Consider the following 22,659-nt stretch of genomic DNA (forward strand, 5'->3'; position numbering starts at 1 on the left):
CGCGGAGCGGACACGTGGCCCACTCATTGCTATGGTGATGGGCGGAGTCAACGCAAACTTGTGAATCTGCGACGTGGCTGTGAACACGCCCCTGGCAATTAAACGGCCTCCCACGCTGTGCTGGGCGAACTTGCGAACCTACGAAATAGCTAAGAATGCGCCCTTGGAAGAGGGTCCGGCCCAGAACTTTTCAGCACGCCCTTGTAGTTCAAGATGCACGTTGTGCACTTCTGCGCTAAAATAAGTCATCTAAAGATGTAGCCGATACACGGTAAAGTTTATTATTCTCAGTAGGACGTTTTAAAATATTTTCCATTTTATCGGACCCGTATACCGTGCGTCACCGTTACTAGTCAATGATATTGGTAACAAATTGTACATCGTTTTCTTCCGTTGCGCTGTTGCTTTCCCCAATCTTGACGCCCATTGCGAGACCGAGTGCAAACGTGTAAACCTTGGAGTCGATGACGTAGCCTTCCTTGCTGTATTCTGCGAGGTAGGAAGTCAGTTTCTCTGAACCAAGTATGCCCAGAGTTCTCCACTTACCGTTCAGTCTGTGCAGGACATCGTTGGTAGGAATCTGGACTACCTCGTACATCTCTGCAGGTTCGAAAGATGCGTTAATTGTTTTGCTACCGTAATCATCCTTCAGCGTAATACCTCCTTCGCCGAAGTTCTGCTCGGCCTTGAGGTTCAGAAGGTCATCTCCATTGACCTACAAATCAACTGTTACTTATAATTAGGTCAACTAGAAATAACCACAGCTAATTTCAAATTCAAAGAACATTACTGGAATGACGGCTTTGCCCTGAAAGGGAATCGCAATTACGCATCATTATACCGATCGATAATTTGACAATATTGAGTTGGAGGTGTAGGTCAGAGCCGTAGAGATGGGGGGCGAGAGGGCCAGCCGCCCCGGGCCCCCTCGCCAAAAAGGGCGCCGAACAGCAGGCCCTGGCAGGTTGGTTGGACAATATAAAGCGGGAATGCAGGGAATCTGAATTTACGATCTCGGCAGTGCAAATAGACCTGTGCGCCGCCGCCGCCGACGACGCCGGTGGCAAAACCGGCTCTACCCGCCGCCGGTCAAAGTGGCATCGGCGCACAGGTCTAGTGCAAATAAGCGTTTTCATTTCGTTGTTTACAGAGTTGGTGACGGCAGTGAGAGAGGGGGGCGCTTCACGTTTACGCTCGCCTCGCGACCGCACTGGTGTAGGTAGATAAATTATGGAGTAATCATGAGCTGCTATGAAGAAATATATAATCCTAACTCTATTATGCTCATTCTTAGCCAGTCTATGCTGTGAAAATCACAATGCATGGATTCCCGAATAACTATTGTAATAGACCCATCGGTCTATAACAATAGTCCCTATTCTATTACATAGTTTATTAAATAGACCCCTCGCGTGGCTGAGTGGTTAGCATGCTGGTCATGCCACCTCGAAAGTGGGAGGCACCCGAGTGTTCGAATCCCGGTAGCGGTTTTGATGTCTAGGGGTTTTTCTGGGTTTTCCTCAGACGGTGTGACATATGTCGGCACAGTTCTCTTAGAAGTCGGTCCAGGATGCACTTTCCCCACAGAGATTTAGTCGTGACGTTGCCCATCTCTGTGAGGTTGACAACGGCGAGCTTTTCCACAGGCACCACCATCACCACCACCATTTTTATTTCATCGTGCTACAGTGCACCTTCCTTCTTTTCCTCTGTCCTTCCCGGAACCCTATACAACTATTGTTCCAGTAAGTACTGAAAAGTGGAATGTTGGTGTCAACCGTTGGGGGAGTTGGAAAAGAGGCGAGGAGGGGAACCCTGTCTGAGTCGCAACTTTGAAGGCGCTGGATGCATCAAGATTAACACTCACACATCGTGCCGTGGTTGGTATGTGGCCTGGTGGACGTACTGACTAAAAATAGGCGATTACATTCCCAGAATTTGACTGTCTTTGTCGAAAAATCGGAGTCTAAACACGGGCGCTGTGCAAAAATTGACGGAATCCCCATAGGCGCAATGCATTAAAATTCATCTGGCCAGGGTGCAGTAGGTTTATATTCTGCTAGCGCTTTTCGTGTCTCCAGGGGTTCCTTACGTGGTGTTCTTCTCTATTAGACGATGACATCTTAAAAATTTTATTCTGTTTTGCTGTTAGTTGGCATAAACACTGTGTTCCATTGAATTGACATCCTGTAAGGCGGCTTCCCGCGTAGCGGCTGAGCATAGTGGCGGTGTGCGCCGGCGGAGGGGGGGGGGGGTGACCGCGAATTTTGGGATTGGACATCCGCAGAAGACACAAAGTGAAATGTCCCCTCATACATTAGCCAAGGAATCTTCGGGGAATCTTCCATCTTGCTCCTCGGCTTACTGACCGCTTCCGAGTGTCATCGAAGTGGCTCTCTTTATAAACAACTATTGTACAACTAATGTACTGTAGACTAGTTATTTTTTGTTAATTTTTAACTGTAGCTTATAGTTACTTTTCAAAGTAACTTTTCCCAAGACTGAATTCATTTAGTTTCATTAAGTGCGATAAGACAAATAGTAGTAAGTACGTGTTCCCTTATTTTTCATTTTTGTTCTCGTCAAAAGCGCAATGGTGTCAATGGGTGTCATTACTGTTGCACTAAAAACGCTCTGCCGAGTGTTCTGGCCATGGCTGAGGCAAAGACAGCAGATATGCTACACGTGTCATCAAGCACACCAGCGAACTGCTTGAATGCTCCTCACTGAATCATAAGAATTTCTCTTTCCAGCATCGGATGTTTCCCTGCGTTCATCAAAAACAAGTCGACGTCCTTTGCTGGACCGATCTGCGTTTTCCTGTATCATCTAAGAAAGGCTACTGAATGGCGTGTCGCTACTCATTGCGCAGCAGGTCCGCACATACAGTATCACATAGCGTAATCGGGTGGATAGTAGAGCTTGTGACAAAACTTTACGGAACATGGAGGTGTCGCATTTCTCCACTGGAGCGGCACCCTAGCAGCAAGCAGGAGAGAACGCACATACTGGGAGGTGGATAGAATGGCCGGTCACCCGTTTCTTATACGATCTCTTATTTATACCCAGCAGGGGGCCGCTCCGATGAAGAAATACGCCAGTGCTGTGTTCCGTACCCAAGCTGTACCTATTCGAGAGAATTTCGACTTCTACTTCTTTAACGGGTTTTCCGTTTTCAGTCTGCGCGGTAAGGCTGAAAGCGTCCGTCTCGGGAACGACACATACAGATGGAAAAGATGGAGGTTCTCCGTGAGCGTGAAACGGCTCGGCACTTCCTACGTTTGCGTGAGCACATTCCCCGTCATCCACTCCTCAGGAAAACTCAACACCGTCCTGAAAGTGATTTCCATCGAATAGCGCAGAGGACAAGCCTAGCTCTGAGTGGCTTCATAGCTAATGACGTCACATCGCCGGACGCCCCCTGGTCTCTGCCTGTGCCACCCACCTTCGTACGTCTTCCGGACCTCCTGGAACGAAGAGATCAGGTTTTCCCTCAAGTCCTTCGAGCCCATTTTTATGCTCTGGTAGACGCAAAGTTTTCTACCTCTCCCGCGACATACACCGATGGCGCATCTCGAAATGCCAAGTCCGCCTCGGCATTCGTCATCACATCCGAAGGCGTAATTGAAGGACATCGCCTTTCGCATCAAACCTCATCCGCAGCTGCGGAGTCTCTATGTCATACTGTTCTTTCAGCAGCACATCGTTGATTTTACCCTGCGGGAATGGGTCGTGTTCACTGACTCTACATCTGCGCTGCAAGCAATTGAAAATCTGTCATCCGCGCCGTTGGTGATGGGTGTGTTAATGGCTTACAACCTTGTTTACGAAGCAGGGCACAGGCTTGTTCTCCAGTGGGTTCCAGCCCATTGCGGTGTCGAAGTGAATGAACAGGCCGACAGAGCCGCAGAAGCAGCTTTCTCGTCTCGGAGACGGCCGCGTATTACGCTGCTGGGAGGAGATCGTCGTTCTGTATTTCGACGCCTCATGACTCCCCTGGCTTCCCGCTAATGGAGCGCTGACATTCTTCCCCCAGCCATGGTGAGCAGAGTTGATCTAGCGCTCGCTTTCCGCATGCCTCGACATACCTCTCGTCAAGATGCCGCATTAGTTCATCGAATGCGCCTCGATGTGGCTTTTACAGCGCAGTGGCGTGATAGGTAAGTGGTTTACCGCTCGAGATAAGTTGACTCTCCCAATGCTGTCACTGCGGTGCTGTAGAAGATCTAGAGCACATTCTTCTCCTTTGTCCAGTCTACCAACCTTCCCGAATCGTACTCTCCAGATCCCTTAACGAGCTGGGCTCTCGCCCCTCTCTCTCACAAAACTGCTTGGTCCCTGGCCAAATCCAACCCACCAACGCTCTGCCCTCAAAGCTCTCTTCACCTTTCTGGATACCATAGGACTTCGATCGTTATTGTGAGGGGGAGCATTATTTCATTCCTTCAAGCCAACCTTCGGTCAGGCTGACCTTTCCGCAATAAAAGTATATCCTCCCCCCCTCTTCGCATCACCACCAGCAATGGGGTAGAGTATCGCCCCTGGCGATGAAACTCCCATTCATCTCACAATAAAGTTGTTGTTGAAAAATGGGGTGGCGGGACCCTCTAAGCGAAAGTTCGGGGGGTGGGGGTGGGGGGCAGGGCCCCGGAGCAAAAGCTCAGAGGGCGACCGCCCACTCTGCCCCACCTTCCGACGCCCCTGCAGTGAGCCTGCAGTGAGAGTACGGCATAGATGCAGGCCAGATGGTGAAAAAACACCATAATGTGAAAAGTCTGGGCTTGGGCACAATTGAACTGTGAACAGAACAACCATAACTGTTCCCATAGCATATCAACTCATGGGAACCTACCGCTTGTTTTGCGGTTAAACAACGGCGACAGGTATTAACAGCAAGCACCGTTTGTTTTCTTCTCTTTTTCTTTTCTTTTTCTTTTTGTACGTGTATGACTGTCAGAAAAGAATCGAAGGAAGTACTCAGCCCAAAATGTAATAGCTAACTCGGTAATTTTTTTATCGGTCAATTAACTGCGTCAATCGGTCAATTAGCGGCTAAATTTTTTTCGCGTGCGGTTGCCTTCCATGAAGGTGTTTGCTGCAACAACGAAAGTGCTGACGTCAAGCGCCTTATTCAGCACATTGAGCTTATTGAGACCGCAACTTATTGAGCGGTGTAATAGTTGGCAGTAAACACATAACTATAATACAGGGTGTTTTTTATACTGTACAGATTTTTTTTAAAAGCTGTGAGAGCAGTACTGATGCCATTTCTGCGGGCGCGTTACGCGGACAGGCGGAGATGCTGTGGGGAAGCGCATGCAACTAGTGGACGACTAATTACATAAAATTCATTAATGAGCTTTTCAGTTAGTTTCTTTTCTGGAAGTAATAACTACTTGTATCGACCCCATTCTCTAAAAATCTTGAATCGAGCTCGTACTTTGAGATATAAATCGCCAAACATTGCTATGCAAAGGAGCCGAAACCATAACTACGCGCTTCTCGAGCGCAAAAACAGCATCGCTTCGGCTTTCCTGGACCGGAAAACGGTGCTGGCGGTGGTGCTTCTGAAAGACCTCGCCGTTGTTGGCCTCACAGAGGTGGGCAACGCCACGACTAATGCTCTGGTGGAATGTGCATCCTGGGCAGACTTCTAACGGAACTGTGCCGACATATGCCTGACAGCGTCTGAGGAAAACTCACACGGGAAAAACCCCAGATATCTCAGCCAGCACCGGGAATCGAACCCGGGTAACTCCCAGTCTCGACGCGACATGGCCAGCACGCTAACCACTGAGACACACGAGCTGATCCGGAAAACGGTCTCTCTGGCCATTAGATCAGCATCTACTCCAATCAGATTCAACGCTAGCACGTGGCCCTCCGACGCGAACGCCCGTCGCACCTTTAGCGCTCGAGAAGGGCGTGGTTTCGGGTTCGGCTGATTTGCTTGCACCTCAAAAGTACATGGTCGTTTCAGGTTATTAAAAAAGACGGGGTGCAATGACCCGCATAATGACTGGCTGCAATTCTGCTATCTCGCATGCTTGAAGCGGCTGCAAAGCCAAATTTATTGCTTCATTTAAGGATTCTCATCGTACGGGAAACTGCCCACAAGGAGGATGGGGCAAAAAAATATTGTGAGCTTACGTCAGCAGACACGATCTTGGTTGTGCATCCCGTGTGGATAGGGTCACAAGCAGTCACTGTAAGAAAGAGGAGTGCGAACACTGTTAGGGGGTGAATGTATGGACCGAAAGCGTGTCTCATAGGAACTGAGACATCCAAGAAATTGTAATTACGATATATATATATATATATATATAATTTATATAATTATATATGTATATACACACAAATATAAAATTGAGCGAATGCTCCATGGCTGCACGTGAGGCATATGTTTTTAAGTCAAGCGTTCCACAATCCTAGCTGTGGACGGCCGTTTCGAGCTTGTTGGCTCTCGTCGGCACAGCGTAGTCACATCCCTACGCTGTGCCTATGAGAGCCAACAAGCTCGAAACGGCCGTCCACAGCTGGGATTGTGGAACGCTTGACTTGTAAACACACACACACACACATATATATATATATATATATATATATATGAGGCCCAACAAGGCCCAAGGCCCAATGAGGCCCAACAAGGCCGAAACAGCTGTCCAGTACTGGCATGGCGACGTTTGAGTTACAAACATATGCTATACGTGCAGCCAAAGAGCTCCGGCTATTTTTTTTCATTTTATATTTCACTGGCTTTGCACTGGGCAGTCAGTGAGTGAGTTATCTCACCCTGACGGGAGGAATCACGTGTTACGTGACCTTCTGACGCCATCCACTCAAACGCTGCCTGTCTGCGTACTGTTGATGAGGCCCAACAAGGCCGAAACAGCTGTCCAGTACTGGCATGGCGACGTCTGAGTTACAAACATATGCTATACGTGCAGCCAAAGAGCTCCGGCTATTGTTTTTTTTTTCATTTTATATTTCACTGGCTTTGCACTGGGCTTTCAGTGAGTGAGTTATCTCACCCTGACGGGAGGAATCACGTGTTACGTGACCTTCTGACGCCATCCACTCAAACGTTGCCTGCCTGCGTACTGTTGATGAGGCCCAACAAGGCCGAAACAGCTGTCCAGTACTGGCATGGCGACGTCTGAGTTACAAACATATATATATACAGTCAAACTCCTTTATAGCGAACACCTTTTTAACGAAAATACCACTACAGCAAATTTTTTTTGCGGTCCCGCTGGAGCCTATAGGTCCAATAATGGACATCCTTTTTAACGAAAATACCTTTACTGCGATTTTTTTTTTTTTTTTTTGCTGTCCCCTGAGTTTCGTTGTAAAGGAGTTTGACTGTATAATGCAGGGAAAAAAGCCATTAAAGAAACAAGTAAGTGACACTGGACGTGTTTGAAATTCAAAATTACAGATTAAGATGGCTTCTATGGCTGCACGCAGAGAAACAGATACTCATGGAACGATGCGACAGCACCAGAGGACACGTGTTTCGCCGTGTTTGCGGCTCGTCAGCTCTGGGTAGCTGCGCACCGTCCGGAATTGGCAAACCAGGGTTCGCTCAGCGAGCGATATACACCTGGGAGGGTGACTGAGCACTCCTCAATGCCACAGTGCAAGCCAGCGAATTATAATGCAGAAAAAAAAAGCCATTAAAGAAACAAGTAAATGACACTAGACGTGTTTGAAATTCAAAATTACAAATTAAGATGGCTTCTATGGCTGCACGCAGAGAAACAGATACTCATGGAACGATGCGACAGCACCGGAGGACACGTGCTTCACCGTGTTTGCGGCTCGTCAGCTCTGGGTAGCTGCGCATCGTCCGGAATTGGCAAACCAGGGTTCGCTCAGCGAGCGATATACACCTGGGAGGGTGACTGAGCACTCCTCAATGCCACAGTGCAAGCCAGCGAATTATAATGCAGAAAAAAAAGCCATTAAAGAAACAAGTAAATGACACTAGACGTGTTTGAAATTCAAAATTACAGATTAAGATGGCTTCTATGGCTGCACGCAGAGAAACAGATACTCATGGAACGATGCGACAGCACCGGAGGACACGTGCTTCACCGTGTTTGCGGTTCGTCAGCTCTGGGTAGCTGCGCATCGTCCGGAATTGGCAAACCAGGGTTCGCTCAGCGAGCGATATACACCTGGGAGGGTGACTGAGCACTCCTCAATGCCACAGTGCAAGCCAGCGAATTATAATGCAGAAAAAAAGCCATTAAAGAAACAAGTAAATGACACTAGACGTGTTTGAAATTCAAAATTACAGATTAAGATGGCTTCTATGGCTGCACGCAGAGAAACAGATACTCATGGAACGATGCGACAGCACCGGAGGACACGTGCTTCACCGTGTTTGCGGCTCGTCAGCTCTGGGTAGCTGCGCATCGTCCGGAATTGGCAAACCAGGGTTCGCTCAGCGAGCGATATACACCTGGGAGGGTGACTGAGCACTCCTCAATGCCACAGTGCAAGCCAGCGAATTATAATGCAGAAAAAAAGCCATTAAAGAAACAAGTAAATGACACTAGACGTGTTTGAAATTCAAAATTACAGATTAAGATGGCTTCTATGGCTGCACGCAGAGAAACAGATACTCATGGAACGATGCGACAGCACCGGAGGACACGTGCTTCACCGTGTTTGCGGCTCGTCAGCTCTGGGTAGCTGCGCATCGTCCGGAATTGGCAAACCAGGGTTCGCTCAGCGAGCGATATACACCTGGGAGGGTGACTGAGCACTCCTCAATGCCACAGTGCAAGCCAGCGAATTATAATGCAGAAAAAAACGCCATTAAAGAAACAAGTAAATGACACTAGACGTGTTTGAAATTCAAAATTACAGATTAAGATGGCTTCTATGGCTGCACGCAGAGAAACAGATACTCATGGAACGATGCGACAGCACCGGAGGACACGTGCTTCACCGTGTTTGCGGCTCGTCAGCTCTGGGTAGCTGCGCATCGTCCGGAATTGGCAAACCAGGGTTCGCTCAGCGAGCGATATACACCTGGGAGGGTGACTGAGCACTCCTCAATGCCACAGTGCAAGCCAGCGAATTATAATGCAGAAAAAAAAGCCATTAAAGAAACAAGTAAATGACACTAGACGCGTTTGAAATTCAAAATTACAGATTAAGATGGCTTCTATGGCTGCACGCAGAGAAACAGATACTCATGGAACGATGCGACAGCACCGGAGGACACGTGCTTCACCGTGTTTGCGGCTCGTCAGCTCTGGGTAGCTGCGCATCGTCCGGAATTGGCAAACCAGGGTTCGCTCAGCGAGCGATATACACCTGGGAGGGTGACTGAGCACTCCTCAATGCCACAGTGCAAGCCAGCGAATTATAATGCAGAAAAAAAAGCCATTAAAGAAACAAGTAAATGACACTAGACGCGTTTGAAATTCAAAATTACAGATTAAGATGGCTTCTATGGCTGCACGCAGAGAAACAGATACTCATGGAACGATGCGACAGCACCGGAGGACACGTGCTTCACCGTGTTTGCGGCTCGTCAGCTCTGGGTAGCTGCGCATCGTCCGGAATTGGCAAACCAGGGTTCGCTCAGCGAGCGATATACACCTGGGAGGGTGACTGAGCACTCCTCAATGCCACAGTGCAAGCCAGCGAATTATAATGCAGAAAAAAAGCCATTAAAGAAACAAGTAAATGACACTAGACGTGTTTGAAATTCAAAATTACAGATTAAGATGGCTTCTATGGCTGCACGCAGAGAAACAGATACTCATGGAACGATGCGACAGCACCGGAGGACACGTGCTTCACCGTGTTTGCGGCTCGTCAGCTCTGGGTAGCTGCGCATCGTCCGGAATTGGCAAACCAGGGTTCGCTCAGCGAGCGATATACACCTGGGAGGGTGACTGAGCACTCCTCAATGCCACAGTGCAAGCCAGCGAATTATAATGCAGAAAAAAAACGCCATTAAAGAAACAAGTAAATGACACTAGACGTGTTTGAAATTCAAAATTACAGATTAAGATGGCTTCTATGGCTGCACGCAGAGAAACAGATACTCATGGAACGATGCGACAGCACCGGAGGACACGTGCTTCACCGTGTTTGCGGCTCGTCAGCTCTGGGTAGCTGCGCATCGTCCGGAATTGGCAAACCAGGGTTCGCTCAGCGAGCGATATACACCTGGGAGGGTGACTGAGCACTCCTCAATGCCACAGTGCAAGCCAGCGAATTATAATGCAGAAAAAAAAGCCATTAAAGAAACAAGTAAATGACACTAGACGTGTTTGAAATTCAAAATTACAGATTAAGATGGCTTCTATGGCTGCACGCAGAGAAACAGATACTCATGGAACGATGCGACAGCACCGGAGGACACGTGCTTCACCGTGTTTGCGGCTCGTCAGCTCTGGGTAGCTGCGCATCGTCCGGAATTGGCAAACCAGGGTTCGCTCAGCGAGCGATATACACCTGGGAGGGTGACTGAGCACTCCTCAATGCCACAGTGCAAGCCAGTGAATTATAATGCAGAAAAAAAAGCCATTAAAGAAACAAGTGACACTAGACGTGTTTGAAATTCAAAATTAAAAGGATTATCAAACGGCCACGAAGTTTTACAGAAGTGGCAAAAAAAAGACACGGGAACAGGTTTTAGGGAAGTTACAAACACTAGTTTATTACACAGGGAGGCGTTAAAAAGTAGAATGGGCAAGGGGTCGACGTCTCCACAGTGGCACTGTCTTCGTCAGGACAAAAGATGCGTAGGTGGTTACTGGTTACTTAAATAGGTTGGGTACATGACGTCATGTAGCAAACCTATTTAAGTACTCACTTTTTAATGCCTCCCTATGTAATAAACTACAGGTTTTCCCGCCCCTGTTAGTCCAAGTGCCATCTGAAATAATCCAGGCGCCATTCAATTTAATCCGGGCGCCATCTGAAAAAATCCAGATGCTATTCAATTGAATCCGGGTGCCATCTGAATTAATCCATGGTGTTTTTAAGCACTATTACCGTGTATCCACACGAGGGACATCCCCGTAGAGTATTCTAGTGGAAGCAAAACTAAACAGAAAAATTGCTGATAGAACTGAAGTTGTGCCGTGTCTTATGTTGAACATTCGCACGACGCTGAGATATTGGGAGTTGGAGCGGATGTATAACAGAACACGCCACTTGTGCTGTCGTCTGCTGCAGAATATCTTCTGACTGAACTGCGGGATATTCCGCGCAGTTAGAAGAGCGCGAAAAGGAATGACTCGCATAGCAGACGACACCACTGGTGCTGTCGTCTGCTACAGAATATCTTCTGACTGAACTGCAAGATATTCCGCGCGGTTAGCAGAGCATGGTGCTCATAGCAGACGACACCAGTAGTCCTGTCGTCTACGAAAGAATATCTTGTGACTCTGCTGCAGGATATTCCCCGCGATTTCAAGAGCACGGAATGACATCATGCACATCCTGCAGCTTAGTCACAAGATATTCCGTAGCAGACGGCAGGACCGATGGTGTCGTCTGCTATGTGAGTCATGCATTTCGTGCCCTTCTAACCGCGTGGAACATCCTGCAGCACAGTCAGAAGACATTCTGTAGCAGACGACAGCACCAGTGATGTCGTCTGCTTTATGAATCATGCCTAATCGCGCTCTTCTAACCGCCCAGAATATCCTGGAGTTCAGTCAGATGTCTTGCAGAGACACAGTGTTTGTGCCGACCCAAGAGCGTGTCACATCCCTACGCTGTGGCGATGAGAGCCAAAAAGCTCGAAACGGCCGTCCACAGCTGGGATTGTGGCCCGCTTGAATTGCAAATATATATATATATATATATATATATATATATATATATAATTTCTGGACACGTAGAGCAAACACCCCGTATACTACATCCGACATGAGTCTGTCGGGAATACCCCCTCTACGCTTCCTCAAGGCTATATTTAAAAAAACTATATGACTATATGGAAAAACTTCGAAGCTCTTTGGAGCGTTAATCACTATAGACACTACGCAGCGTTTCTTTAATACCAGAGGTTTTTTTTTTCTTCACCTATCCATCCATCCATTCTTCCACAAGAGATGACAAGACTCCTCAAATACACCAGGAAGAACACTCCAAAGGTGAGATAAGCGTGTTTCAGTACTCCTCAATACGCGTGAGGTATCTATGAATTAGCACCAAAATGGAAGTCCAACCACGTGGACCTTCATTCATTCGCAGACGAAAGGTGTGCGAACTCACATGGGCTCACTTGCTTCGCTGTGGTAGCACAGTAGCCTGTCTGGGAGTGGAGCCGCCGAAGCGCAGCGTGTTGTGCAAGGGGCTCCATGTTCTCCATAAGACCTGCGAAATTCACAATTGTTCCTTCCACGACATAAACGCCAGATGAATACGCCAGTAATTTGCAGTAGATCATTCGGTGGTAATGTTGGAAATCGACATTTTTCCTGCAAAAATACTTCCCAACTGTAAGCCAAAGAAGGCTTCATCACAGGGTGCGTTATCGCAAGTGATCTGTCTTGGCGACCCTCGGATAAATAATGATGTGAATGCTTGCTCCGAGACACGAAAATGAAACACCATAACTCTTCCCAAGCACTCGTGACTGGTTCCTGTCAGCGTGATGCTCTAGAAGGATGATGAAGGCTCAGTGTACCCGACCGATTCGAATCGGACACATGGTATACATATTTGTGGCCTCTAAATTTCGAAAATTCTCGACGATAAATTCGCTGCTTGATTGGCTTTACTTCATCATATGTCAGAGATTTTCCAACCACGTTTCTTAAAAGCCGTATTTTACCTGCTCGTGCTGCAGAGTCAGTAGCATAGCCAGTTAAACATTTGGAAAGGGGTTCTGCGAGAACTTTGCGTAGGGCAGAGGCTTTCACCTTCGTTTTCACCCTTCCAAATGCGCTACCAAAGGTGCTATTTCGGGGGGGGGGGAGATTGAAGCCCGAAATCCCCCTCTGGCTACGCCACTGTGCGGGGTAGTCCAAGTGCTTCCAAATAACATATACAACTGACTACAGAAATAAAAGTTACGACTACAGCATTATATTTGAAGCGTGAATTCTTGCCCGAAATTATCACCTGCCATTACAATTCGCGGAAATTACGTACTTGCGAACACTAACGGGACTATGAAACAATCTTCTTCTCGTTTCCTTTGACAATAGGGATGTTCCTGAAGACGCAACCGAGATTTTACATTCTGCAATTTAAGCGAATGGTTTTCTCACGAGAGAATGTAAGCGAAGTAGCGAAGTTCTGCGAGGCCGAATCCACGGCGAGCACCGGCAGGAGTGTCGCTCGTAGAAATTTGACTATCGCCGCTCATCGCATGTTAGCCAACGATTTGGCGCGACACTCATTTCTGCTGTACCAGTTTCTCGACAAGAACCGTAAAAGATAGTTGGGGTTCTGGGGGGGGGGGGGATTTGTTGTCGCTTTAAGGGTTCTACAGTAGGCGTCACGAGGTACAGCGCTTAGCACTTTTCATCTACTCCAGCATTCAGTGATACTATGCCTCACGTACAGGAAGTGTGCAGACCCACCCTTGTGCACGTAACTCGTTGCCCGCTTACTGCCGCTTACCGGACGAGCTTCATGTGGCGCACATCGACGCATTTCTGCCATCAAAGCCAACAAAAGAAATTGCGGTATCCAAACTTTACGTAACAAAATGATAACCACGCAAGCTTTCCTCTCCGTGGACTCCGAATGGGCTACACCGATGCCAACATGGCGGTCTCCAGAGAAACGCGTGCGGGTACGTAAGGGGGCGCTAATGGTGCCGAAACCGAAATAACCATGGAGGAAAGAATGCTAAGGAGGCCGAGTAACGTAAGGCTAAGGCTGAGAGACCTCTCCCGCCGCCATTTGTTACGGTCAGGCAATCTCCTCGCATCCTCCTCGTGAGCTTCCGTTGGTTTAGCGCGCAGAATAACGTGTAACGTCTCACGTCACTTCTCTCACATTTCTCTGCAGCGGGGAAATGCGGGGGTATGCTTTCCTCCATGGAAATAACGGGAACGAGCATTCATGTGGGACTCCATTTCAGTTTCTCCACCGTGCGCACCCCTACCGGTAGCGTGATGCAACTGTGAGGAGATCACAATTCCCCAATCGAAATGCACTGACAGAGAAGTCCCCGTGGCTACATTTTTTGTTACGCCCAGTTTGATTGCCACGTTTTTTTTTTTTTTTTATTATCATTATTCTTTTTGATCTTGTAGTAAATGAGTCGTCGTGCGCCGGCGAAAGTTCGTCCGGTAAGCAGGCAAAATGTTACCTGCGCAAATGTGGGTATGTTTGCTGTCGACATACGTTTCGTGTTGGGTCAGTTGTCGGTACCCTTTTTTCCCACAGCCTTCCTCACCTCCCAGTCATCGCAGTCTCTGTCGATCACGGACAATTTATCTCTACTATTACCTCACTGTCTGTAATCAATTTTCTGTCTGAAACGCTAACGCTAATTTCGATTAACATGGAGTATAATTTTATTACAAATATTTTTTTTCGGTATTAGCTCTTTGCCGCTCAGGCACTTCTCACCTGAAGGAAATTCTAGGGTGAATGACTTGGTGGCAGGTCTGTATTGCTTAACCAGAACCAAACAGTCGTATTTCAGATGCCTTCGGAGCACGGGGATGCATGCCACAGCTGAAAACAGACAAGCACTGTAAGTTGGTTTTCGAGCGAGTCACATTGCACTCACAATCTGTGTCTCCGTGCTTTTTGTGTCGTTCTGCCACTTCCCAAGTACTGAAATGGCAAAAAGAACCAAGTGAACTTATGATCAGGAACGAAAACATCAGTGCAGCTTCTGACGGATACTAAGGTGTTCACTTCGTTTTGTTTTGCTTTATTTTTTACACGTTTGTAACAATATTCCTATTTGCATCATTTGGGTGGGTCACACTTCCACCATATCTAGGAGTGAAGGAAGAACGTCAGAAAGAGAGATTTTAATGTCTGGAAGCTGCAACGGAATGACTGCGCAAGCTGTTGCTCGATTGCCTGATGACGATGACCAAGTGTCTTGCTCATACCACCCTAAACACCTTTTGGAGCATTTACTACTCGAACTGCACTCATTTCCGATCGGCCTTGAGTACTTGGCACCCCACTTCACCTTACCTGTAAATCTACTCTAATCACCATGTTACCCCACTGAGTAGATATTCAAACGCTATCAGAGTCAAACTGTTCGTGCGCTTGGGAAGCTACCGAATTCGAATACCGGGTGCGCTGTTCCTGTGTTTTCCCTAGGTTTTCCTCAGACGCTTTTAGGCAAATGTCGGCACGGTTCCCTATGAAGTCGGCCCAGGATTTACCCGCCACACACACTCCGCCACTAACTAGCTCCTATATCGGCAGCCAAACAGCAGCAATAAGGACTATGCTACTACACACGTCTGACACAAATCTGACGATGGCCATGATAATGAGCAGAATGAAGAGACTTGGGACGACGCCTTGGTTCTACACTGTTTAATACCCCTGTCAGACGGTACTCTAAACGACAGTAGGGCCTTTTGATTTTGAAATGGCCTTGATGAAGCCACTTTTTTTTTTTTTTTTTTTTCCTGAAGGGCATTGGCTAAGTCCGATGATATGGCTTTGCGGATATGCGTGCATAACGCAGTATAGCTCTCGAAGGAGCACTGAGGTGACATCCCCATTTTTCCTTATTTTTTATTTTTTTAATGCTGCGGCGTGTTCTGCAACAACCGAAATGAGCTCCAACCAAAGAACGACTAGCGCGCGTGAGGTCTCTGTTCCGCACGTGTTCCAAAAATCCTCCACTCTTGGAAAGAGCGTATTGGAGAATGAAGGAACGTTGTCACGCAGGCTATTCACCTGGCATGCGACTCGGGATGTAAAACAGCTCGAGTAATGCAAAACAGATCGAGTGGGAGTAAGCAGCGTGAGCTGAGAAGGGAGAAACAAAGAAGAAATATACGGGGACTTCTCGACGTCACGTGAGTATCGTGTCGGCCGTCAGTGGCTGCTTTTTCAGACTCTTTTTGCAAATGTGATAGCGCAGTAACAATGCAGCGCACAGAGAAAATATTGCGCATGGTGAATCCTGATGGACAGCTTCACAGATGAGACAAGGTTTCGAGCCATATGCCTAAGGTCACTTCGTTGTTCCATTAACACAGTTGTCGACGATGTCAGAAACCTGCTTCAATCTGCTTCTAGTGCTCGGGAGATACATGTTATTCTCTGGCACATTATCGACTGGTGAACAGTAACAGCATGCGATTGTACCTAGTAATCCACCCCCACCCAGTTGGGCTATAATAATTAAAAATTGTAATGACAGGTACCTGTACGAGACCGGATAAATCTGTAAAATGAAGTACTGTACGTGCACAGAACTACAATGAGCCAGCGTCGTGGAAATCAAAAACCGTCGCTCTGTTCATACGAAGTGATAACGTTGAAGATGATGATGACATCACACCTAAGGCTTAAAGCTTCTCCAATAACCTGTTAAGATGACCTTGATGGTAGTTAGGGTTTTTTATGGCGCGCAAGCGAGTAAGGCTATGGTGCGCGAAAACTGGGATGATGACAGTAGAAGAACCTTTCAGTCCATAATGAGGCCTGTATTAATACTCCTCAGATAAGCAATACTATTTCGAGTTGCCCATCTATACGGGTAGTTACAGCTATGGGTTGACCTTGCCACAAGGCGACACCTGGAAAGCACCCAGTGCGAAAAGTCAGACTGGCATGGCGGGGATCCGTCCTTGCAGAGCACTAGCCGTTGCGGTCTACCCGCGACATCGCCTAATCGGCAGAACATAAGCGCAAAATCCATGGTATTCGGAAACTATAGTGTAAATTATTGTCCGTATAACCATATGTCGCAAACGGCAACGAAGAAGCGGAAGGCTTAGAATCCTGTCCAGGAGCCAGGAGAGACTGGGGAGCACAACTGACATGCACGTTCGCGAGCATGTCCTTGCCTGTGAAGAGGCTCGATATATTGACGAAAGATTCACGGCAACATGGCGTAATTCATTTACGCACAGTAACTTCATGGCCCTGGAGCATAACATCTAGGTTGGGCATTAACGAAATCAGTGAAATCAAAAGAGAAAAAGAGTATCAGAGCGAAGCAAGCTGTTCAGTACGCTATGGTGCGGCCGCGAAGAGTGCGGCCGCACAGGGAGTTCAGGGGTTTAGGGAGTTCAGGGTTTGGCAAGCCGCTGCGGCACGCGAACGCCGTACCACGTCGGAGAACAAGCAGGCCAACGGGCATTGGCTGCACGAAAACAACATGACCCAGTGAGGGGATACAAAGCGGTTGCGATGAGACGAAGCCTAGAAGATCCGCAAATTAGGGAACGCGAAGCCGAGGCCAAGAGACGAAGGCGGCAGAACAACAACAACAGCATAGATGAATGGGTGATGATGATGAAGGCGGGAGAATGTACAAGTAAGCTAGCACGAAGCCGTAGCCATGAGATGTAAATGGTCTCAGACGTGCGTACTTGACCATTCTTTAAGCTCCATGGGAACGAAGACGAAGTGCACAACAACACAGGCGCAAGTTTATACAACGTGTTTTCCGCAAGGAAAATGAATCTTATATTCAACCTGGGTGTTGCAAGGAAGTAAATTGTTTTTGTATTCAAACAACTCAGGGAAAGGAGGTGCTGACGCCAGTAGTCGAACCTGGGATTTCTTCAAAAGACTTAGGCTCGATGCTGACTGGCGTCAGCACCCCTTTCCCCTGAATTGTTTCAATTCGTTAAATTCTGGGCGTTTGAGGTTTATGTGTCTGTGTTCGTCACTAATTGTGGTCTGCCTCGGCTAGGTCTCGTTGAAAGATGAAAGTCACTGAAAAGGTTAGCCAGCTGTAGGACTCGAACCTTGTATGTATTTGTCCCTTCTGTGTTGTTCCAGCCTCAGAACATCAGTTCTTTTAGGTCGCGTTGTTTGTTTATTTGTTTGTGCGTTTGTGTGCGTTTGTGTGTGTGTGTGTGTGTGTGTGTGTGCGTTTGTGTGTGTGCGTGTGCGTGTGCGCGTGTGTGTGTGTGTGTGCGTGTGTGTGTGTGTGTGTGACGCCTCGCAAAAGGGATGTTCCCTATCTCAGTTGACCTGGGGAATCATAGACCTCAGCTTAAAGGGTCCCTGACCAGAACCTGGTCAATGTCGTTGTTTGTATGGATAACGAACCTACATAGTGCCTCCAAGTTACAACTGAAACGTTTCCTCTCTGCGGAGCCGCGAACTATTCCAAGCAAGGAGCCGAAAAGCGGTTTCGATTTCTGCCCTCAACTCGTGCGATCAGCGCAAAACTGTAGCTATTATGCAGTGGTTTTCCCGTGTGTCAAACGCCCGCGACGTTTATTGGTGGAAAGTCCATACCGGAAGTTCGGGTGGTTTCCGCAACTTCCGTATTGCTGGGCGCTTTTTCAATATGGACGTGGAAGTACAGCGGAGTCGACAAGTCAGCTTTTCAGCTGCCCTTCAGCAGCTGAGAGGGACCTGCTACGTGCAGCAGAGTTTGGAGGCCTTGCTTTTGAAATGTTGAGCCGCGGGTCGACTTCACCATGAAGAGGAAGTTCCAACGACAGACTGTTCGATGAGCTTTCAGCATCCATCATGATGAAGCCCATAAACAGTTTGTGTAAATTTCGTGTTTGACGGCGCCGTGTAAAGGGGACGGAGTGGTTCATGCATAATAATGCCGGAAGAAGTCGAGTGCTTATGTTGCAAGGAGCTGCTCTTAGAGTAGCATATTTAGAACTTCGAGGGCAGCACGAACCTAGCGCTCATATTCACAAGTAAGAAGCGTGTCTCATGCACAATCATGCTGGTTGGTTTCAATACAAAATAGTTATTCAGAACTTTTCGTTATTGTTCGTCAGTTATTCAGAAGCTGAATTAATAGTCGGCGTCCTACTAGCTTTAGCTTTGTTCAAAGCTTGCGTGTCTCATACAGGAAATAGATACACTACATGCCAACAGTTCGTGAGATGGGTGTTGCACAAACTTGGAAAAAACAAGAGAATCGTTATACCAGTCTGCGCGGTGAACAGGATACGCAAAGCCCTTCCCATACTAACTACTACATGCTTTAAATACCCAAGATACTAGGTAGAAGTACCCCCTACAGGGGGTGCCCTTGCAATTTCAGCTGTAGACACATGTCGGTAATGATGTAACTATAATAATGACCCCCCTCCCTCCAACTTTTTTCAACACCCCTCCATGCTTGGGATTAAGCAACCCTATTTGTGTTCATTTTCGCCGTACATTTCATTATGAACCAACGTGTTTCACTGTAGTTTTAACCATGTCGAACTCGTAATGGCGGCGATGACGTTTGAATTTTTGGGGTAGTTTATACTAAAAATTTCGTATTTATCTTCTTCACGCGAGTAGTATTTTGGTGAAAGGACCAACGCGGAAGATTGTCACCTTGAGGGACTACTTTAGCCTGAAGCATGTAACCTGCTCTTTCCTACTGGTTCCCACAACTGCACTCTAAAACCAGAACATTTGTCAATTACGCGTTAAGAACCAATCACTGTCCCGAATGATATCATTCTTGCGCCAGAGTGGGATAAAAGGGATGAGCACGACTTTTGTGGCATCATGCACTGACGCGAATTCTCACACACAGCCATACACCTCCCGTTATGAACAAATTGGGATGGAGAAAAGGATAACACCCAGAATTGTAATTCTGCCGGACGATGTCGATGAGATAATAGCTCCGTTTTTGGAGTGTCAGCGATCCCAATGCCATATGAGTGCACGCGGAGCATAGTTCGGTGTACGCTGCGAACGGGGTCGTGGCAACGCCCTATTAACCACCAAGAAACGGAATAAAATGTGCCCTGCGCTGTGACTGTTCTTTATTAAACGTAAGACGGAGCTGGACAAAGTAACATGCCACTTTAACGATACACTGCACCGCCTTTCAAGGAAAGTAAGCTGTAGTGTTTAGAGGAGGAAAGAAAATGATTAAAAACGATTATGTAAAAGAAAACGATTAAACGACTCCTAGGAAAACATTTATATGCGAATACGTGCCGCTGTACGTTTATGCGAACCAAAACGTTTAAAGGTATCCTGGGAAAACGTTTAAAAGCGTATACGTGCTGTTGAATGTATATCTAACAGAACACGTTTAAACGTGTTTTAAGAAAACGTTTAATCTGTGAAACGTGTTACAAAACGCGTTTCTTAAGAAAAAGTTTAAACGTTTAACATAGAGCTCTACTTATAAGACAGTGAGAAACTGGCGTAGTTGTAATTACAGTTAAAAACCACAGACGCGCCAGGCATAACGGTGACAACTTCTGTCGCTGTCCCCGTAATGCCTGGCGCGTCCATGTTTCCCATTAATGAAGATAAGAAGTTGCTTAAATAGCTATCCGTTTCGAAAGGCGTTGCGTTTCGTATTAACAAGACGTTTACACGACCTTGACATAACGTTCCAGCACTTCATTTTAACAAAACGCTTAAACGTTTCACATTAACATCACGTTTAAACGTTTCGCATTAACAAAACGTTCCGCATTAAACAAAACGTTTAAACGTTTCATAAGGAAACGTTTTCCAGACTATAAGTTAATCTAAACGGCGTATAAAACGTTTAAACGGAAACGTTTTAAACGAAAATCGGAAAAACGTTTTAGATCTCGAGCCCTATTTAAAACCACAGCTTCGTTCGCGAATCTGTTGTTGAAAGTTGTGCTTGTGTTGCTGTGCCCTTCATCTTCGTTCCTCTGGCGCTTTGCAGAATCGATTTGTAACAACAGGTCCGACTTTACATATTAACGTGTGTACTTGAAAAAAATGGGCGCCCGTCGGAGTTTGCATTGGACAACGCAGAGTTTGTGAAGAAGTTTCTCAATAACGATCTTCCCCGTGGTATGCAGACAATGCTCCATCGATTACGCACGGGATCTGCGTTCACGAATTCGCAACTGCTCAAGATCGGCTCCAGGGAGGACTCCAGTTGTGGACACTGTAATCATCCGGAGACTATAGCGGATATCCTGACAGAATGCCGTGCATACCATCAGTGGCGTAGCCAGACCTCCAAGGTAGGGGGGGCTCGATACGAAAACTCGCCCCCCCCTCCGCTGATCCTGTGTCGACAACACACACATACCTGTGCACACTGCAAACTGAGGATTAAAAAAAGGAACGAAAATAGTTTATTTAGACGTTCACAGTACGATTACATGTATAGGCTGGCATGACCAATGAGGTGGTGTCACGAGATTGGAAGTATTTTGAAAAGCTCATACTTTGAAAACCATTCAAGAGTGCTTCTTAGATAGACGCCATGAACTGCAAGAACTTTCGCGATCGTCACACTGGTCCACCCCCCCCCCCCACACACACACATATATTATGTTCTCGGATTTGCACGATTTGTGTGGGTCGGTCCGTGGCAGGTAGGGGGGGGCTCGAGCCCCCCCTAGCTCCCCCGTGGCTACGCCACTGCATACCATACTATGCGGGAAACTCGTCTTCCCCACGCCAGGCCTGGCATACTGACGGACGTCCTCTTCCCCGAAGGTACTTGTGCGGAACGACTTTCAAAAACTCGCGGCCTCGTGCGCTTTCTTCAAGCAACTGGCCTAGCGGAAAGACCACTCTAGTGCACCTCTCACTTACAGTGTGCTTCCGTCCCATCAGTATCGGTCATCCTGCCTCTGCATCACATCGAAGTCCTCCACTCCCCGCTCACACTTCCTTTTTTTTTTTTTCTACAGTCGTGATGATGCCCACACGGCAAGCTACCTCGACACCGCACCCCCCCCCCCCCTCAATAACGAGTTTGGGCATGTTTGCAACGTTTGCGATAGGCTATGGTCGGACCGACGTTGCCAATGCCACACAGAAGGCAAGGCTTGAGCACTCTTTCAATTGACGTCACGCACGTGGCCCCACTGTGGCTGTTGGGGACAGACAGACGTGACGCCATCGAAAACGCGAGGAATAGAAAAGCTCCTGCATTGATAATGTTTGGCAGCCGGTTCAGGTGAGCGACGTTATCGAAAGAGCGCTCAGGCCTTGTGATCTAGGTAGCATTGACGAGGCGACCGCACGCGCGCAACACCGCGAGCTGTCGCGCTACGGCTATCGCGGTCACTTCTTCGCACATAGATGCCAAAAGGAGCGAATTTTTCTGTTTTCTTTTTTTACAGCGTCACTTGTATAGTGGAGACTTTCCCGAGATCGCGTCGTCGTCGTCGGCATTCGCATGTCCGCACAAAAGCGACAACAAGGGGAAGACGCTATCACAGGAGCGGCGTGAACGAAAACGACGAAGACACCGGTGAAAGACGCGCGAGCTACGTTATTTGTACAATTTTACAGCGTCAGCTGTATAGAGGAGTCTCTCCTGTGCGCTCAGCTCTGGGAGTAAGGAGGAGAATCCCGCCAGTTTACAACCGCTATCGATGGAAAGTGAGATAGCTGAGTGAACTGGCAATGACTTCAACTTCTATCACGCAAAGGCGAATATCGACAGAACTTTGGCGGCCGAATTTCATCGACTGCAAAAGCACCGCCTACGCACCCTCACTACGCAGTGCGTGGAACAACCAGACACGCCCCACTCGTTGACACTGGCAACCCTAAATGTACGCTCCG

At 47.5% G+C, this 22,659-nt stretch overlaps 1 protein-coding gene across 1 annotated transcript in view; it reads right to left on the reverse strand.

Moving 5' to 3' along the window:
* Window positions 1-258: 258 nt before the first annotated feature.
* The window catches only part of LOC135396453 (ADP-sugar pyrophosphatase-like), a 30,314-nt gene continuing 7,913 nt past the window's right edge, over window positions 259-22,659 (reverse strand). The window contains exons 3-9 of the mRNA XM_064627428.1: window positions 14,735-14,781; window positions 14,572-14,679; window positions 12,256-12,357; window positions 6,151-6,206; window positions 661-715; window positions 547-600; window positions 259-489 (exon numbers count right to left, since the gene is read on the reverse strand). Coding sequence (XP_064483498.1) covers window positions 350-489; window positions 547-600; window positions 661-715; window positions 6,151-6,206; window positions 12,256-12,357; window positions 14,572-14,679; window positions 14,735-14,781 — 562 coding nt within the window. The 3' untranslated portion in view covers window positions 259-349. The remainder of the gene's footprint in view (window positions 490-546; window positions 601-660; window positions 716-6,150; window positions 6,207-12,255; window positions 12,358-14,571; window positions 14,680-14,734; window positions 14,782-22,659) is intronic.

The sequence above is a fragment of the Ornithodoros turicata genome, chromosome 6, assembly GCF_037126465.1.
Source record: "Ornithodoros turicata isolate Travis chromosome 6, ASM3712646v1, whole genome shotgun sequence".
In the NCBI taxonomy this organism is placed as follows: Eukaryota; Metazoa; Arthropoda; class Arachnida; order Ixodida; family Argasidae; genus Ornithodoros; species Ornithodoros turicata.